General features: G+C 37.8%; 2 protein-coding genes across 3 annotated transcripts; both read right to left on the bottom strand.

Annotated features, from left to right (window-relative positions):
• Positions 1 to 3,061: 3,061 nt before the first annotated feature.
• On the bottom strand, positions 3,062 to 10,498 carry adisspa (adipose secreted signaling protein a). The gene is made up of 6 exons (XM_079461926.1): positions 10,401 to 10,498; positions 7,099 to 7,198; positions 6,679 to 6,812; positions 6,447 to 6,597; positions 5,011 to 5,136; positions 3,062 to 4,395 (listed from the first exon to the last, which is right to left on the bottom strand). Exons 2-6 carry the CDS (start codon positions 7,115 to 7,117, stop codon positions 4,298 to 4,300), a joined length of 528 nt encoding a protein of 175 aa, XP_079318052.1. The 5' UTR covers positions 7,118 to 7,198; positions 10,401 to 10,498; the 3' UTR covers positions 3,062 to 4,297.
• A 2,151-nt stretch (positions 10,499 to 12,649) lies between these two features.
• btr01 (bloodthirsty-related gene family, member 1) lies at positions 12,650 to 17,877 on the bottom strand. 2 transcript variants are annotated; one of them, XM_079461999.1, is made up of 8 exons: positions 17,829 to 17,877; positions 15,700 to 16,345; positions 15,535 to 15,630; positions 15,217 to 15,450; positions 14,490 to 14,637; positions 14,257 to 14,286; positions 13,861 to 13,887; positions 12,650 to 13,749 (listed from the first exon to the last, which is right to left on the bottom strand). In XM_079461999.1, exons 2-8 carry the CDS (start codon positions 16,336 to 16,338, stop codon positions 13,184 to 13,186), a joined length of 1,740 nt encoding a protein of 579 aa, XP_079318125.1. In that variant the 5' UTR covers positions 16,339 to 16,345; positions 17,829 to 17,877; the 3' UTR covers positions 12,650 to 13,183. The 2 variants fall into 2 exon arrangements, with proteins under 2 accessions (XP_079318125.1, XP_079318124.1); XM_079461998.1 differs by having other exon boundaries at positions 17,840 to 17,865.
• Positions 17,878 to 19,207: the final 1,330 nt, after the last annotated feature.

Genomic DNA, 19,207 nt, shown 5'->3' with positions numbered 1-19,207 from the left:
AAACTCAAACATTAAACAAGAAAATAATTTGATTCCCCAAAAGCAGCAGCGTGGCTCATAACCAGTGGACGTTAACATCGCTGCTTTCCATCTCAGAACTGTCAAATCACATGGCAATAAACCAGAGATTTAAGGGCACAGAGCTGTGAGGATCAACATCAATCTGGCACGTCATCACACTCCATTACTCATAGGGACAACTGGAAGGAACAGGTTTTCGACCATGTGACTGGTGACATAGATCACAGGTTTATATACATACCAGGAAAACACTGATTGGTCCCATTAATGCCTGTAATTGGTTTTAACATGTGACAAGCACTGCTACACAATGGACATAAGAAATGTTTTAGTGTTCAGTTATATTGCTCGGTGTGGAAACAGTTTATTTAACAGTCCTGTGTTCCGCAGAGTGTTGGCACACCACACTGCTAGGTGTTAAACATCTCTTTCGTAGGCAGTCTCATCATCACCACAGATCAGATCATGGTCAACGAAAAACTTGTTTATGCCACAGCCTGTGGGACAGGGAATGATCAGGACATACGGAGCACCTGAATGCATCCACAAACAAACACATACCCACACAAAATATAATTCATTTATATTTAATGAATATAACATTATGGAAGTTCAACATAATTAACATTAAGATGAATATATTAATAAACACACGGAACTTGACTTTGCTGACTAAATATGTTAGCCTTTTACTTCCAACAGCATTAGATTTACAATCACATTTCGACCTTTTAGTGATCACAGAAATTTGAAAAAATGTCTACCTCTAGTGGTCATTTTACGTAACAAGAAGAAATAAAAGCCACTGGCTCATTTTCACTAATACACAAACTTATATGACTTAAACCACATGAGAGATTATAACAGAGTGTTTGCTTTTTCTTTACCAACAAACGTTCATTCTGCTGTTATTGTGTAATGTCTGAAGACTTTAAGAACTTAAATGTTTTTAAGTGACCCTTAAATGTTCTAACCTAAGTTGTGAAGTAGTGCAAGTAGTCCATTGTTATATGTAATACGATGTGCTGTGATGTGCTTCAAACTTGAAATCATGTGGCTAAGTAGCTTTCAGTTATGTGTATTTTCAACGTGTGATAAATGCATTTGAATCCAAAGGGTTTGAGGTCCATAATGCAATCGTCACTGAATATGAAATATGATCAATGAAGGAGAAGCATCATATTTACAAAGGGCCGCGGTGAACTGCTGCAGGTACATGTGTGTGATTTACTGAAATGATCAAAACAGAACATACTTGCTGCCAAGTGAGCCGAAATACTGGCAACACTTGAGTACATTGGGCATTGTGTAATCATAACTTTTCTAGTCTTACCTCAGATGGTAATCCAGACCTGAGAGGAACACCTGTTCAGCCTCCATTCTGCAGCACAGCCAGAGTCTATATGATGGTCTATTAAAAGAAATATATGAACTTAAATACACCATTATCACCAGAATGGTGACACAGAACAAAGCATTACACAGATGTTAAATGCTATTAAATCCTCCTGATATCAGAACTGCTGATACATTGTAACTTTGAATAGCACTTCTCATATCACATTTTTGTACATATACTGTACATATTTAGGAAAAGTTCAAAAATTATGTTTTTATGTGATAACAGTTATCTTGTGTCTTCTTGTCATGCTGTCAATCTTTCATATTGCGGTTGGATGTCACTCCTGAGGTTGGATTTTGTTGAAATTCAACAGACACTGGACTTTATTCTGTGGCTGTACAGTAGGATTTGCATTCAGTGTAGGAGGAGGAACAAGCAAAAATACATTACATGGCTATGCAAATGAAACAAGCACGGCATAGAAACCGAGCTATTGTGTTGTGTACTATGCAACACTGCCTTCAGGAAATCCAGATATTCAACAATTACAGTACAGTTTATAACACAATAAATGATTACGCATAAAAACACTAGCAGTTTGTTTGAATCTCATACATGATTGTTGTTTGTGCCTTTATAGTTAGCAACTCTCACAAGCTACATTAACTTTGCTATCCAAATAATTGTACAATTTTAAATAAATACAACTTAATTCACATTCAGTACTCACATGTGATTGATCGATGTCCGTCTTGTACTCGTGGTCTCTTGCTAGAACAAGTTTCACCCAGACCATACCACTGAAGCAGCTCGCATAACAGCCTGCTTAGATGACATCTCAGCTTGGATGAAAGAGCATCACCTCCAGCTGAACCCGGCCAAGACAGAACTACTCGTGTTTCCGGCACACCCCACGTTCCAACACGATCTCGCCATCCAACTTGGCAATAGCACAATCACTCCCTCACAGAGCATGCGGCAGAACTCCTTGTCCAGGCCCTGGTCATCTCAAGGTTGGACTACTGCAATGCTCTCCTCACTGGTCTTCCTGCAAAGGCTATCAAACCACTTCAGCTGGTTCAAAATGCAGCAGCACGCCTCATCTTCCAACAGCCCAAAAGGGCTCATGTGACACCCCTTTTCATCTCTCTCCACCGGCTACCGGTTGAAGCCCTTATCAGATTCAAGTCACTGATGCTTGCCTACAGGACTATCACTGGATCTGCACCGGCATACTTTCACACCCTCCTAAACCGCATCATGAACCCTGCGTTCAGCAAATGAGTGGCGTTCTGTATTGCCTCCTAATAAGGGCAGCAAATCTCTTTCCCCTTCACAACTCCTTCCTGGTGGAACATACTTCCTAACTCGGTCTGGTCAACCACATCTGTCACAACCTTCAAAAAACTACTATAAACCCATCTCTTCTGTGAATAATTGACAGACAAATGAAAAAAAAGTACACTACAACAGGTAGCGGTCTAGCTTTTGTAGAAACTAGTAACTTTGTATTAGCACCTATTGTACTCTTGCTCTTGTATGACTTATCGCTTATTTCTCCCTGAATTCTTTGTAATTCGCTTTGGATATAAGCGTCTGCTAAATGACTAAATGTAAACACCCGCCATAGACATCGTTTGATCCTTCCAAAATGGCGGACACGTCTATGCGCCAATGAATTTAGTAAAATCACACATTCCTTATATTCATTTTAATGAATGTGTTTTACATATTTTTACATTTATCTTGCAACAATGTAAATTAACACAATCATTTCTTCACACGTCATATATGCTTTACAGTTGCTGTGCCATCATAGTGTGGTGAAAATAACATTCAAGCAAGCTTGATTATTTCCTGATGATCTGTACATTTATTTTTCTCCAATGGAGTTTTGGGTTCCTTGCCACCGTTTGCCGGGGGAAATTAACATTGCATATAGGATTTTATAGTCTGTTTAATATTCAATGTTTCTCTTTCCTTATCTTAGGTGTGTGGTTCTAGGTGAAGTGCATGTGTCTATGCCTGTTTGTTTGTGTGTCTGTGTGTGTTGGTGCAGTTGTGTGGAGTGTTTTGTGTGTGGGTGTGTCTTAATCTGTGCCTATCTTCTGTGTTTTCATCTTTTTTTGTTTTTACTTGAATAACCTTATATGTTTTGTTTATAGTCAATGTGTTTTCATGTACAGCTGCTTTGTAACAATGAAAATTGTAAAAGCGCTATATAAATACAGTTGATTTGACTTAATAAGGATTTTACCTTTAACACTATTTCGAGATTGCGCACTTTGGAAAAAGTCTGAATGTGTCTGTAGATGGACGTCTTAAACGGGAGCTCTTACACATTTTAATCGTCAGTATGAGTATTTCCATAATTATTTGTGCGTCCAACATTCATGTGATGTGTAAAGAAAAGTGTACTACAGTATTGGAAAATACATTTGAAGTGCATTGCAGGATTAGTATGAAACATGTTCTACAGTAAGCTTCGTGTATGTTATAGCACCATTAAACATTTTAAAACACAGTAAAATACATCCTTATATTGATCATATAAGTGGGGGGCTAATATCCTGCCTACCCATGTCTTTTTATGCATTTCTTGCATAAGAAATGCATACATTTTGTTTCTTAATGTTTCACTTAAAAGTAATCTGTTTTAGATTGTCTAGAAAAGCAGAGTGTATGCTAAAAGGTTATTTTGAGAACAGACTCACATTCTACATGACATACGCTACAAAGCAGCGCACACCTTATATCTTAACATCCTATAGCCACCCTTCACAAGTTGAAAGCTTAGGTTAGATTGAATTTGTGATGCCATTAGCAGACCTGTGATCAGATGATTCATTATTGTGTGAGTGCAGAAAGCCATCAGTAGATCCTCAAGGACTAGGGGTAAGATATTCTCATTTACACAGAAAGCAAACTCTTCTGTCACATCTTCTTCATGTCATCATTTTTGGAGGTGGCTTGCTTTTCCTCTCCAATACAGTGCACGCCGTCAAGTAACATCGGGGTCCCGTGATGGCGCTCTGTAAGAGACAAGTGGTACATTCAATGTATTTCTTACCATACATTTATCTATAACACATTTCATGACTTCACCTTTTATATAGTCCTCGTGTATGATGAAAGAGTGTATGTTGAATGTAAAAATATATTCCAAGCTATATCTAATTTGAGTTTTTGTATAGTCTGTATAGCTAAGAATAACTAGTGTTCACTTAATAAACTAATAATAAACAAGTTCACTTAAAGAAAACTTACAAGCATACTCTGGTAGTTAAAAAACTAAAAGTGCACTTCATAGTGTAGGCCTACTTCATTAAAACACATGTGTACTCAAAGTGTACTCTTGTACACCTAAAAGTGTACTTTTATAAACTACAAAATGGTCCAAATCGGTCCCAAATAGTACACCTACTAATATATAACTAGTACGCTTCTCAGTTATACTTAACTGAATGAACTTGAAGCAAAAGTGATAAATCTCAAATATAGAAAAAAGTAAAGTAACTTCAAAGTAAGTCTGATGTGTTTCAGTTTTTCAAAATCTAAATGTTTTCTCTTTTCCCTTCTTCATCGCAAGAAACCTTGTTCTGTTCTTTAACACTTCTGATCTGTTATCGTTGGATTGCGTGTCTCACCCATGACTCTGGCCTGTAATCTAACTTTAACACTGCTGTCTCTTCTGCTCCTGTTGACCAGCGTGAGATCCTCCTGGACTACACCTTCCTGCTGGGTAATGTACTCACAAACCACCTTCACTCCCCCTTTAAAGAGCAAGACATTTTGAGAAAAGACCATTTACATGACGTACAGATAAACACGGCAACATATTTAAAAGTTCCTACAATGTAAAAAATAAGTTACCTGTTTGCCTTAAAATAAAAAACTCAATGAGAAATTAATTAATTTATTTTTAGGTTTAATTGACTTACAATTTTAAGTCAACCATTAAGTGTAACCAACAAAAAAAAACAAATACATTTTTACAGTTTACATACATTATGAACCCTGATACAGTACATCTGCTGTGAGATTCAACGGTGGGAAATGTGACACAACCAGAAACGCTAAGTAAGTTTCAGCTAATGGAGAGATCGATGGCTGACAGAAATACGGAGCATCATATTGATTTTTACGCTTTTTACTCAACATCTTATCAGCAGGAGTTTCAAACTAATTAAAATGACATCAAACACTCCATAGCTTTCATGATTGTTCTGCACTTTTCAATAATATTTTTTGAATAGTAAAAATAATAAAATTATGAATAAATATAAACTATGATTAAAAATGTAAAATATATTGAAAATTTTAAATAAAATAATAATGATGGTGATAATAATAATAATAACAACAACCATGCTGTTAATATGAATACATATACTAATATTAATAATGATACAAATAATATTAAAAACAATATTTATTGCTGTCATTATCTTGTGCAATTTAAATCAAGATAATTTCTTCTTCATTGAGTCGTGGAACCATGAAAAGCTGTCACAAAGGCGGCCCATTCAATCCCAAGCAAGACGGAAACCAGACAGCTTATCACCATCGGTCCATCACCTTTGTACCCTCGAGCCAGATGTTCAACCCTGGATGCTCCAGTGGGACTTTCTATGTGCACTATATTAACTTTTGTGCTCAGAACATCGCTCAGCTGTAGCCTTTTAAAACCATTTGACACTAGAAATAAGAAGCTGTGGTTGAAGTCAACATGATCTCGTAACAGTTTGTAATTATTTTACGATGTGGCTAATTCAGAAGATCTGATTTGTACATTTTATGATCTTTTTTTCCCACCGTTTATGTGTAGGAGAGGTACTTCATTATTGCTTTCTGTACAATTGTCTATTTTTATGTATTTTTTACTCCTCAATTTTATCATTTTGTGTCTTATGTTATATTTGGATGTCTGCACTGGGTGCTTCAAATATAAAACATTCCTTGCACGACTCTGAGTACACTTGGCAATCCTGATTCAGATATTTGTACAATTCATATTTTACAAATTAGCCATCTCAAAAATTGTTAATTCCCATGAGATCAGACTACGATCTAAAAGGCCTACCCTCAGGGCGCGGCGTGATACGTGTGGCACGTAAACGCGGCCGTGCCGTCGTGCGAAGCGCGGGGGAGAGAGTGACATCTTTGCCCAGCATGGGGACTTGCGGCAGAGAGAAGACAATTTCATATTTGTGTTGGCTCCTTAAGAACCCCACCTACAAAAAAGATTAGACATCTTATAATCCACATGCTCTTTTTATTCACTTATTTGTGACAAACTCAAAACTAAAGTTGACCTTTACAAGATATGCTCCATCGGGTTCTGGTATAGCAGTGATGATTTTGTCCTGAGCCTTTTCGTCACAACTGTTGTTGATGGGAGCATCTTCCTCATCGTCAGGGAAACGCACTCCACCTTTCGAAGTGGAGCCTGGAGGAGGGAAAGCAAGGCAGGAAGTGAGATCACACAGATAGGTACTGGACTAGAAGTTACATGCTGAGATGATGTGTGATGCGGAGGCGGTGTCCGGTGTGGGAGGGCTGTTAGAACAAATACAATCTTACTGTAAGTGTAAAAATAGGAGACAGACAGAAAGAGAGTGGACAGTACGAATGCATGAATTCCAAAAGCACATGAGATCTTAATGTTGCAGATTGCATCTCAGTTTACAACCCTAGCATAATAATATGTAAAATACATAAAAACAGACACTGACTTTTCCTTCCTGTTGCCATGTCGACATAGGGCCAGGGAAATCCGATGATGTCTGACGTCAATGTATCATCTCTTAATAACAGACACTGAGAGACAGACCCCTGTAGAGGAACAGAAAACAGATGTCTCTGAGGTTTGATAGATGTTTGGACTCTAATGTCCTGTATAGATGAGCACATCAGTGGTATGAGCACATTTGTAACCACACAGATGAGCAAAAGAGCAGTAGACCTTGAAACAAACTTATCATTCATTATGTTTTTAAGATAACATTAGAGACATAAAATGTCCTGTAGAATTCTTTGCCATAATCTAAAATACTTTGTGAAATATTTTAGATGAATTACAGCAACTTAAATAAACTTGTGTTTGATTTGAGATTCATTGAATGCACCATTGGAATTTTTATGATTGTCTGAACTCATTAGTTTTACGCCACAATACCGAAGTAAATAAAACACATGATTATTTCTGAATAATTAAGCAATGATATATTAACTATTAAATAAAATGTATTGTTTATAAAAAACATTTATTAAATGTATTACATTTATATGGTATCTTTTTAAATGTCATTAGTTTTACAGCAAAACAGATAAGTAAACAAAAACATACATTTTAAGTATGCTCTGACATAATAAATATTTAATAAAATGCATTTAAAATATATATCTTTTCATTACATTAATTCATTACATTGAATGTATTCTACTTTTATTGTCTTTGTCTTAAAATCTACAGTTGGATGGGAATCAAATTCACACTTTTATGTTGACGTGATATGCTAAATGATGATGTGCACCATGTCTAGTAAAAATACAGTAAAATGCCTCCCACGCCACAGGTCTTAACATAGAAACAAATCTTATAGCCATTCTTTTGAAATTCATGGCTGTTATTTTCCCAATTTCTAAATATTTTATTGCAGCCTTATCTTGATTTGCATTCCATTGGCTTTGCAGCGCAGTGGTGCTGGGATAAAATCCACAGGAAGAAGATCCCCTACAACTGTACGGCTTTATGATCATCATTACTTCTCAGTAGTAACTGAGGTTAATATGGCTTAACATCTTAGTAATCATTCATAAGCCCTTTTAGTTAATAATATTGACCCTATTTATAATATAGCAGAGTTAAACTGTTCCCTGCGGAAAAGCATCACATTAGCAGAGCAAGGGTTGTGGGTTCGATTTCCAAGGAAAGCACTTGGAAAAAGCACTTTGACGCATGCACATTTTTTTTCTACAGTTGGACAAAAACGTGTACGTTTTCCTCAATATCGAAATCATTAGACATTTTGCGAAGATCAGCTTATATACAGCGTGCATCAGCTTATAAACACTTGGAGTATGGGATTCCATATGTGTCAAAATGTGTTGATTGCATTGTACAATACAACTGTCTGTGTCTACTGTTATTGCCTGTGTTTTATTTGTTTTTGGTGTGCATGTACGTATGTCTCTTATGTATGTGTCGTCCTCCTCGACATCTGTTTATGTCTTCCTCACTGTCGTCTGTTTATGTCGTTTATCTTTGTTGAAACCATAGATATTAAAAACTAAAAGCCGCATTCAATCGCTCCAGGCACATAGACATGTCCGCCATCTTTGAACGGTCCACTGACGTCACTCACAGTTGACAAGAATGCCCTAGGCCGGATTCGATTTTGCATCTTAAACCGTGCAGAAAGCTTGAACCTCTTTCTGTCTTCAAATGACCCAGGGTGCACGCGCGGCACTCCAAAAAGTTTAACTATTTAATCTCGATGAACCTCGTTGGGGGTTTTCAATTTCCCATCGCAAGTGATGATCATGGTTTTCTTGTTCAAGTTAGAGATATGCAACTTCTACAGGTTTACATTTTACACGTAGTTTTGTCCAAAGGCCATAGACGCTGTCGAAGTTGAAATAGTTCAACTTTTCGGAGTGCCGCGCGCGCACCACGGGTCATTTGAAGAGTGGATGAGGCGCCGAGCGTTTTAGAGGCGAAATGTGAATCCGGAGTCAGGGGATTTTTGTCAAATGTGAGTGACATCAGTGGACCATTCCAAGATGGCGGACACATCTACGTGCCTGAAGTCGGCATCTAGTTATTTATACCTATGATTTCAACAAAGATAAACGACATATACAGCCGACAGGGAGGACTACACAAATATACGTACATGCATAGAAACAAAAAATAAAACACAGGCAATAACAGTAGACATAGACAATTGTATTGTACAACGCAATCAACACATTTTTGACACATATGGTACCCCATATTTGAGCGGATGGACCAATTTAACAATGTCTTTTATTAATTTTCTGGACCTTGACAACAAATATAACCATGAGGAGGCCTGGAAATCTCTCGGACGTGCACCTAAAATATCTTTATTTGTGTTCCGAAGACACCGTGAGGTCTTAAAACATGTTGAACGTCAAGGGGGTTTGTAAAAAATAACTTTTGATCAGGTGAACTTTGGCTTTAAAGCATCTCCTAATGCATTTTATAAATGCAAGCCAAATATATTTTATTAGCCACTATTAGTGTAAAGACATTGCACAGAGTGCTGTAGATCAATTGGCAGATCATACACGCAGATGAGATTTCAGTCCCGGATTAATATCGACCCAAGCAGCAATCTTTTGGCTTAATCGGTGTCATCGCCAGTTCAGTCAAGGTTATTCACAGATTGACTCGCATCCCAAACAAAGAGGCTTAGGTTATAATGCTCTCGTTTCCAATACGCTCCGGCCAAGCCCTGCAGAATCGCTTCAAATAGGATGTCAAGAAAAAGCGGATTATGCAACAATAATGCGAGTTCTTATAGATTTTGTGCGGGGCGTCCTCGAGGAGCACGACTTTGCAAGATAAACACATCTTAAAGCCATGGGTGTATCTCGTTCATAATTCATTGAAAGTACAGCACGTTATGTTCTATGCTGACAGGCGCTTAAACAACGGGACATTAAAAGCACCTTGCGTAAAATGCGTAATAGGCTGTCACAAGTCATCGTAAATCGACCTTCCTTATCCGCAACTTCAAGAATTTGATTTTCAATGCATGTGAACGAAAGTCTCATAGAGAGTAAGGTTTATGCAATAGATTATGTTAAACTGTCTCGGACATCAGTACAGAGCTTTTATTAGTAGCTCCGTCCTCCTGTGTGCAGCAAAGCGCGATATACAGTCGGTTCAATATTGAATGTTCTAAGGAGGGTTACATGTGCTCATACTGTACATTGAGTGATGACGATATTACAAACAAATCATTAACACAAGGTATTACACAAACACACAGAGAACGTTGTTTACCTTTGGTTTGAAACGCACGGTGAAAAGCAGGTTTGCGATGCTTGAAGCGCAGTGCCTGACAGTGCGCTTGAACGCAGCAGGTCTGACGCGCACGAGAAAGGAGTGGCAGTCATTGGTTAGTGTGGTGTTTAAATCTCTCTCTCTCTCTCTCTCTCTCTCTCTCTCTCTCTCTCTCTCTCTCTCTCTCTCTCTCTCAATCTCTCTCCCTCACTCTCATACATAATTTGGATATTGGTTTCGTTTCTTTGGACCAAGAGAAAGCCTTTTGATCGAGTTGACCATGGTTTCCTCTTTAAGTGCCTTGAGGCTTTTGATTTCGGTCCATCCTTTATTGACTATGTCATACTGCTGTATACTGACACATATAGTATGTTAAAAATTAATGGTTCTATTACAAGACCATTCAGGGTAAAGCATTCAGCAGGGGTGTGGTCTTTCGGGAACCCTGTATGCCATTGCAATTTAACCACTTTTGGGTTCTCTGAGAAACAAGCTGGGGGCATATCAGCAGTTGAAGAAGATGTCCCTTTTATTATTAGATCTGCTCAAGATGTTTCCTACCTGTCTGGAGGTTTATCAGAAAGCCTCCTCCTCTCAAATCAACTGGCAAAAGAGTGCATCCTTCCTGATGGGCGATTGGGAAAATGGAGGGCCACCAGCACTTCCTCAGAACACTTCCTCAGAACATCTGGAAAGGTTTAAAGTGCTGGGTTGCAACTTCTTCAGAAAACCTTTGTTGACTTTCTGGGATGGCAACCACTGGGATGGCTTCACCCTGCAATTCCATATTTGCCAGATAATGAAGGATTTAGCAGCTAAGGTTAAAGCCATGAGCCCAAAACCTACTTTACCTCGTAGATTTTAGGTAGCACATTTCATTATCGGACAAGCCAAACTAGCCATTTGAAAGACTTACAGATTGGCAGCTGATGGGCGAGACGTGAACATTGTTCAGTTATTAAAATTTTTTAATGTAAAATGTTCAGTTATTCTTCTTTGCCTTTTCTTTTTTTTCTTTCGTGATTTGTGTGGGGTATTATGTAGTGTTTGTTTCCAGATGGTTTAATAAAGTGTCATGATTCACAGAGGATGAACCCAATTGCAGGCCGCGACGATGAAGCTTTATTATAACTGGGTCAGTTGTGGCCTGGTGGTTAGAGCGTTGGTCTTGTGATCAGAAGGTTGCTGGTTCTAATCTCAGTGCCAGCAGGTCATGACTGAAGGGCACTTGAGCAAGACACCTTACCCCTGATTGCTCTGCAGTAATGTGCCACTGTATAAAACTACTTGTAAGTCGCTTTGGATAAAAGCGTCTGCCAAATGAATAAATGAAATGAAATGAAATTATAAAGCCTAAAACAAACATCCACGATGGGAAAAAACTCTAACCAAACTTGATACATAAAGGGGGGCCTTCCCAAAAGAAACAACTAGGACTAACAAACAAGGAACTTGAACTATACATACAAGAACATGACTGGGACCAGGGAAGGAAACATGACCAAGAAACATGTACAGGGAACAGGTAAAGCATACAAGTATAACGAACGAGCACAAGACAATAGACAAGAGGGCATTTTATAGGGAGACTAACAAAGGAGCTAACAATGGGCAGGTGTGGGTACTGAAACACTCAGGGAAGGTTAACGAGACAAAAGGGCGGGAAACACTGACGAGACACGAGAAAGCACATGGCAAGTCAGAATCAAAACAAAGCCATGTCTTTCTCACACAAAACCTAAGGCTATGCCATGACTCCGCTGCAAGACCAAGAATAAACATGACATGATGGCGGAATCATGACAATAAAGTGTGTTTAAAGTCTCTCTCTCTCTCGCTCGCTCTCTATGTGAGTGAAGTATGGCTCTTCTAATCTGGTGGCCATCCGTGGATTCAGAAGATCTAATATAGATCTCTCAAGCACAATACAGCTTAATAATAAGATGGAAACATCAAGGACTACAGGTAAAAAGCAATTCTAACATTCTAATGGATTTAATGGTTATAATGGGTGGATATAATTTTGATGGGATCCTGTTGGTGAGACGTTGTCTGGCGGAAGGGAAACAATAGAGCACGACTAAATCCTACTGGAAATGGTCCAAAACACAACATTTAAACTTTGTGATGGATTTGGTACACAGCTGATGTTTCGTAGTGGTATTAGTCGTAATGGAAACCTATAGAATTTATATATTTTTTTTCAGCAGAGGAAAATGAAACAATTCATAAAGGATAAGAAAAAAGGTCGTATATGTAGTTACATTTATTTTTTCATTTAACATAATACACAAACGTTCAGATGTCATTTTGCAGTCAGCAAATCATTCTTACATCTTTCATTCTTTTTATTTCTGAGGGTTACAGTTTTTATTTCCCTTTGTAGCGTAAACATCAAACAAATCAAAAGTAAAATTTTGTTATATAAAACAATTGCCCCTTCCAAGTTTAAACCCCAAAAATATTAAAAAGTGTAGCCTACTTTAACAATTTATGGCATAAATAAAGAACGCTTCAAAAGGTGCTTTGATGCCACAGAAGAACCTTTTGGTTCCATAAAGAACCTTTAACACATGAAGAACTTGTATGTTTCACAAAAGGCGAAAAAAGGTTCTTTAGATTATAAAAAGTTAGCAAGAGATGCTTCTTTAAAGAAGCTTTTACTGAATGTTTCTAACCAAAAATGGTTCTTCTATGGCATCACCGTGAAGAACCTTTTAAGCAGCTTTATTTTTAAGACCCCACACTATAGTTTATTAAAATAATTAAAATAAACTACCTTTTTATTTTTCAGTCTCCCAGATTCTATCAGCAGAACCGGCAGGACATATGATGAGTGGTGTTTCATTTTTACCAGATTTGTTGGTGCACGGGCTAAAGAAAGGATACACAATACTTGCAAATGTGCCTGTGAAGGTAAAAATCAATGACCTTGTATCTGCATTATAAAAAGACACTTGGCCTTTTTCGTAGTCCACGAACACACCGATGGTTTGGGGTTTCTGTTGCAGGGATATAGTAGTAGATTGATCGGCACGAAAGATGTATTCATGCTTGTCGCGTAGACTTAGAAACCAAAATCCATTGGCTGGGTTGGCGGCTATTTTTCCTTTTCTGTTAATAAAATGGCTGGCCACTCCTAGATCCCAGTCGGTCTTCACACCCACCTGGACTGTCCAGTAATGGCGGCCAGAGCTGAAACCTGGGCGACCGAGAACGCACACCACACGGTCAAAGCGCTCCGGCGTGTCTGGCACGTTTTGGTAGCGGTCACTGCAGCGCACCTGTTTACCGTCCTCAGAGATGATCAGACGCGGATGGGCTGATTCTCGATCTAGGGTCACATCCACTGAAAGGAAGCAACAGAAGAGATGTTTGCAAGGCGCATACCGGGAATATGGCACACGATGGTGAATATTTATACATCAAGTTTAATTTGCATAATAAGGAAATTTCATACTGGCATATTCCTGCAGTCTCCAAATTTCTACAGGCAGAGAAAACAAACAAAAAAATATTTTTTAAAGTAAAACAATATAAAACTGGTGACAACACTCTAAGTCTACATCTTGTATGTAAATAATGTATACATAAAATATGCTTTAAACAAAGCACAAATCAGAATTGTTAAACGATTTAGTAAATGTATATTAAACTGAACTAAATAAAAAAGTGTGTGTGTGTGTGTGTGTGTGTGTGTGTGTGTGTGTGCGTGCGTGCGTGCGTGCGTGCGTGCGTGCGTGCGTGCGTGCGTGCGTGCGTGCGTGCGTGCGTGCGTGCGTGCGTGTGCGTTGCTTTGTTTAATCTCATATATTATATAGGTAAACTGTAGAATCAATAGAAAGTAAGAACTTACTTGATTCCAGAGAGTTTTCTGTGTGCAAACCTAACAGCAAAAATATCAGAGAGAGCACAATCGAAACAATTAAAAATAAACTTCATTTCGTATAGAAGCATCCGCTAAATGAATAAATGTAAATTGCAAGTCTGGCTTCTGAAATATGAATGTGAAGAAGTTGCTTCCGTTTATTGGTCAAATCTGCTGATCAGGCCAAATGTACTAGAGATATAAGATAATCACTTTCTTACAGATCTCTGGCAGTTTCTTCATACTTTCTTGAATCTCCCTCACCACCTGAGTGACATTTCTCAAAACAGCTCCTGCCGTGGGGTCAGGGGTCAAGGCCACGTCTGTCCAGTTCTTCGTCGCAGGTAAACTACTATATGCTGGGTAGGTCTAAGAATACATAGATAAAGGGTATTGTAAAAATGAAATATTGGGCAACAGATAGGACTATAAAGTATCAATGTCTATTTCCACACATTCATTTTGTCCTTGAAATACTGGAAACATAGTTTTTTGCACTTCTGTTCATTGTGTGTCAAATAGTACAGTTCAGTACACTTGAACATTCTTAAAGGGATAGTCCACCCAAAAATTTTAATTTCATTATTTTCTCACCCTCGGGCCACTGTTCCATATCTTCTTTTGAGTCACATGCATGTTTAAATACATGAGGGTAAATACAGTAAATTATGGCAGACGTGTTATTTCTGGGTGAACTATCGCTTTAAGTTTATCTTAAGAAATAGTAAAACACTTTTTTGCATATTAATTAGTGTGTGAAAATAGTGCACCATGTACATTTAAAGGGATACTTCACCCAAAAATGAGGGGCAAAATCTCCAGGGGGGCAAAATTTGTCCGGTTATAAGCATTTAGAACATTTCATGGGTGAAGTATCCCTTCAAGTGTCTTATAATGCACTTTTTTCACAAAAGTGGTCCTGACTGAAAAAATAAGAGTAATGTAAACCTTAAAGAAGGTAAAATGATCTTGAGACTGCGCGAGCTGACTGAGATTGCTGTTTCTTTTTCTCAGGTCGGCGATCTCCATCTCCAAGTCTCGTATGAAGGCCTGAGAGCGGAGCTCTGCCGCTCGCCGTCCCATCTCCACCACCTCCAGAAGCTCGGCCTGGGACCTCTCCACAGCACTCATTAACTCGCCGAACATACTTACAGTACCCGCTACCTCCTGATCTGCGATCGACTAATAGCAAACAAGTGAGAATTAGTCAAATTGCGATGAAGTAATGCTTAAAATGCATCAATAGTATGACAAAGATGCACACACTTGAATTTCTGTGAGCGATGCTTTGATCTCCTCAATCTTCTTCTCTCTGACTGTGATCAAACCTTGAAACTCCACTTCCATAATACGCAACTGGGACTGTTTAGAAATTAACACGGACATTAACACATTGAATTGGCAAACACACTGTAATATTTTTACATTTACCTTCTTAATATTCATCTCTCTCTTGGCCGGGCCCACAGAATGCCCGTGATGTTCTGTCTCTGCACATACAGTACAAATGCACGACTGGTCGGTCTTGCAGAACAGTTCCAAACACTTTCTATGTGTGGGACACTGTTGTCCATCTGAACCCCCTCCATTGGTGCCACTCATGCTATAACACCTTTTATTCATCCAGGAAGGAGAGGGAGCATCATTTGACGCCGCTGACGGCTGCTGAGATGACAAACGCTCACTGGATGGCGACCTGTGAAAGCGGTTCTTAATCTCTTTCATCAGCTGTTCGGAATACTCTGGCAGTCCAAACGGTCCCACGACCTTCGGCGGAGCTGCCACGGAGTCTCCGGACACATTCCTAGGACTCACGGAAGTCTCGGCCATGCGTTTAAACTGCTCGGTGATCTCCTTTAGAGTGTGGTTGATGTGGAGTTCAGGGCGCTTGCGGAAGTTCTCCTTGCAGAGAGGACACAGGCAGGTCTTGCTCTGGCCCTCCCAATAGGAAGTGATGCATCCGAGGCAGAAGCTGTGGCCACAGGGCGTGGAGACGGGATTGATGAAGATGTCTAAGCAAATAGAGCAGGACAGCTGCTCCTCGGACAGAAATTCGGCAGGAAGAGACATGGTGTGTCTAGCATTGAAAGAAAATTTAAGAGAGATTTAGTTTAATATGTTGATTTAATAGGTTGATCAATATAAAATATACCAAGTACGCATCAACTAATTTTGCACGGATTCTGGTTTAAATACACTAACATTCAGGAGTTTAGAATCACTTGACTGAAATGCATTTTGTGATCTTAAATATAGTCTGATCGAAAGGCTTTTCCTTATACTGTATACTTGAAATTATTTTTGTAGACCAAAATTCAAAGCTGAAACCATACTAACTTCTTTCATCAGGAATCCAAAATTGTACTTTGGAATTGATTATTTGGACTAAAACAATATATATATGTCAGTCCAACATACTGTACTTCAATACTCAGGGTGACATCTGAAGAAATTGGCAAATTCTGCTAATTCGAGGCAAATGTTTGCCACTTTGAAGAAACTAAAATATAACATGACAGAATATGTTTTTGAATTCTTAAATCTAGAAAAATATTAATAAGGAATAAAAAAGGATTAATCATAAACCTTTGATAAGTGATGTTGCTGTTAAGGTTCGATTTAACCATAAAAATATGATGTTTATGGTACAAAATGGACTAAAAACACAGAAGAAACAGCTTGCAGGAAATTAAGCATGGATCCTAAAAACTATTTTTTCCTCTCTTGTAGTATTATGTAGTCATTCCCTGACTCAATAAGCTAAGCTTCAATTCACTCCAAACATGCGTACAATGTTTTTAATTCATTTTTATCTTATATTCAAACAAAGAGCAAAGATTTTCAACTTTTGGCCATTACTGCAGTACATTTTAGGTAAATATCGTCATTGTAATTCAACAATTGTACATTCAATGTGCTTTTTAAGTAAATGACAGACAAATATTGGTCATCAGCTATACACAAATCACACATCAGCCATTAAACACGTCAACCACATAAACACAGCTGTTCGATGTCTAAATATTACAGAAATTGACTATATATCATATTGATGTATATTTATTAAAAAAGGCAGTGTATTCTAAATGACTAGTGTAAAATGGTAAGTGACAATTTTCAGTAACTCCACTTTTGTTAACTGAAATGGTGGAATGAAGTCAGACCAGCTACTGTGTAGGTACAACTATCCACGTTGAACTATCTGTAAGCCTGATCTAGGAGCATCCAGCTCACTTAATCTACTTTATATGCTTTTAAAGAGTAAAAATGATTTAAAAGCTAAATATACCAAAATATAAAAGCCAAAAACATGAATTCTAATAAAACATATCCAAATTTGAATTTTTGCAAATAGCAGTGCATGCTTCATGAAACTTCATGTGCTTTGTATTAGTCAACTTTGGTTGACTCAATAGTTGTTGAAAATGGTAAGAATGGAAGTAAATGCAGCAATCGTTTAAAGTAAAGTAATAAGAATCTCAGATCATTTACACGTATGGCACCAATCTAAACACATTCACAATCACACAGATGTTTACAACAAAACAATATAAATGTACCTGCAACTAACCTCCGGTTCGTCGTTTCTCTTCCTAGCTGTTTGTTTTTTTGCCTAAGTTCCGTGCCGCTCAGTGGAGACGTCCTGTAAACAGGTGTGTCTGCATACCTGTCTGCCGACCCAACCAGTCGGACAGGTGCAGATTTTCACTCTCCGTTTCATTCACATAACAAGCGTGTGTCAGAACTGACAAAACATCTCATAACAATAAGGTGACAACCTTGAGATTATTTTGCAATGCGTGAGACTGACAACATAAGGAATAATTATAACAACTGCTATTTTTACCAATAATACAATACAAATAATGGTCACAATTATACAGTTGTACATTTAGTAGAAGTAAGTGACAAAGCCAGATGTACTCTATCATCTGCCTTTGTCACATTTACACTTCAACCTGCTGATGAAGAACAATCTTAGTTTTAGTCTTAATTCAAGTGATGAACAATGGCAAGCAAAGATTACATTCACTGCCACAGGGACTTGACCACAGGAGGTTGCAGGCAACACAACAAGTTCTGAATAGGGAAGGTTTTAAATAATTAAGTCTGACATTTGTCCCTCAGTGCTATGATGTAATCACATGTTAACAGAGAGAAAAGGAGCTCCTTTGCTTTGCCTGAATGTATTATACTGCCTGAAATCATTCACTGATTCACAGTTTAAGCATTTAATTTTTTATAAAGCATATAACTTTATAAAAATGATGGCATCACATTTTCACAAAATAAATCCAAAACTTTTCAGGATTTTCAGGAATTGAAAATTGTGATACCAGATTTTTGTGATACCGTGGCCAATGTAAATGTTCATTTATTTAAAAACGCTTATATTCCCAACTATTGTAATCCACCTCATGTAAAAAATATATATAAAAATATTTCATAAAAATAGTTTTATCACCTAGCCAAGATAAATAATTTCATGTGGAATCAGTGTTGAGAATGACCAACATTGATGCAACATTAAATCAAACCTCAGATTGACCTTTTGCCATTGTGTTTTTATTTTAGTGTTCATTTACCCTTTTATAACACAGGCTACATTTACATATGTTAATGTCTTTCTATGTATTGTTTGTTGGTCCTCTATCCCATATTGTACCAAAGTACATATGAAAAAGTTATAAATATAGAGTTTGAATCTTAAAAGGGATTTCCATGCTTCAGCTCAAAAGGCCACGTGAGCACTGGTGAGTTTTATATTTTTATTCAAGATATATCATTTATATTTGTATTCTAGATTTTAACCCTATGTTCTAAAACGAAAATTTACGTTTAAAAACGAAATATTCGACCAGAAACCATCATCAAATGACCAAGGGTTGATGTTGCTTCTTTGATGTTTTTGCGCAACAGCTGTCGTCTGTAACATTTG

The sequence above is a fragment of the Barbatula barbatula genome, assembly GCF_947034865.1.
Source record: "Barbatula barbatula genome assembly, chromosome: 8".
Lineage (NCBI taxonomy): Eukaryota > Metazoa > Chordata > Actinopteri > Cypriniformes > Nemacheilidae > Barbatula > Barbatula barbatula.
The sequence above is the reverse complement of the archived record's forward strand: the minus strand, read 5'-3'. Positions and strand labels throughout refer to the sequence as shown.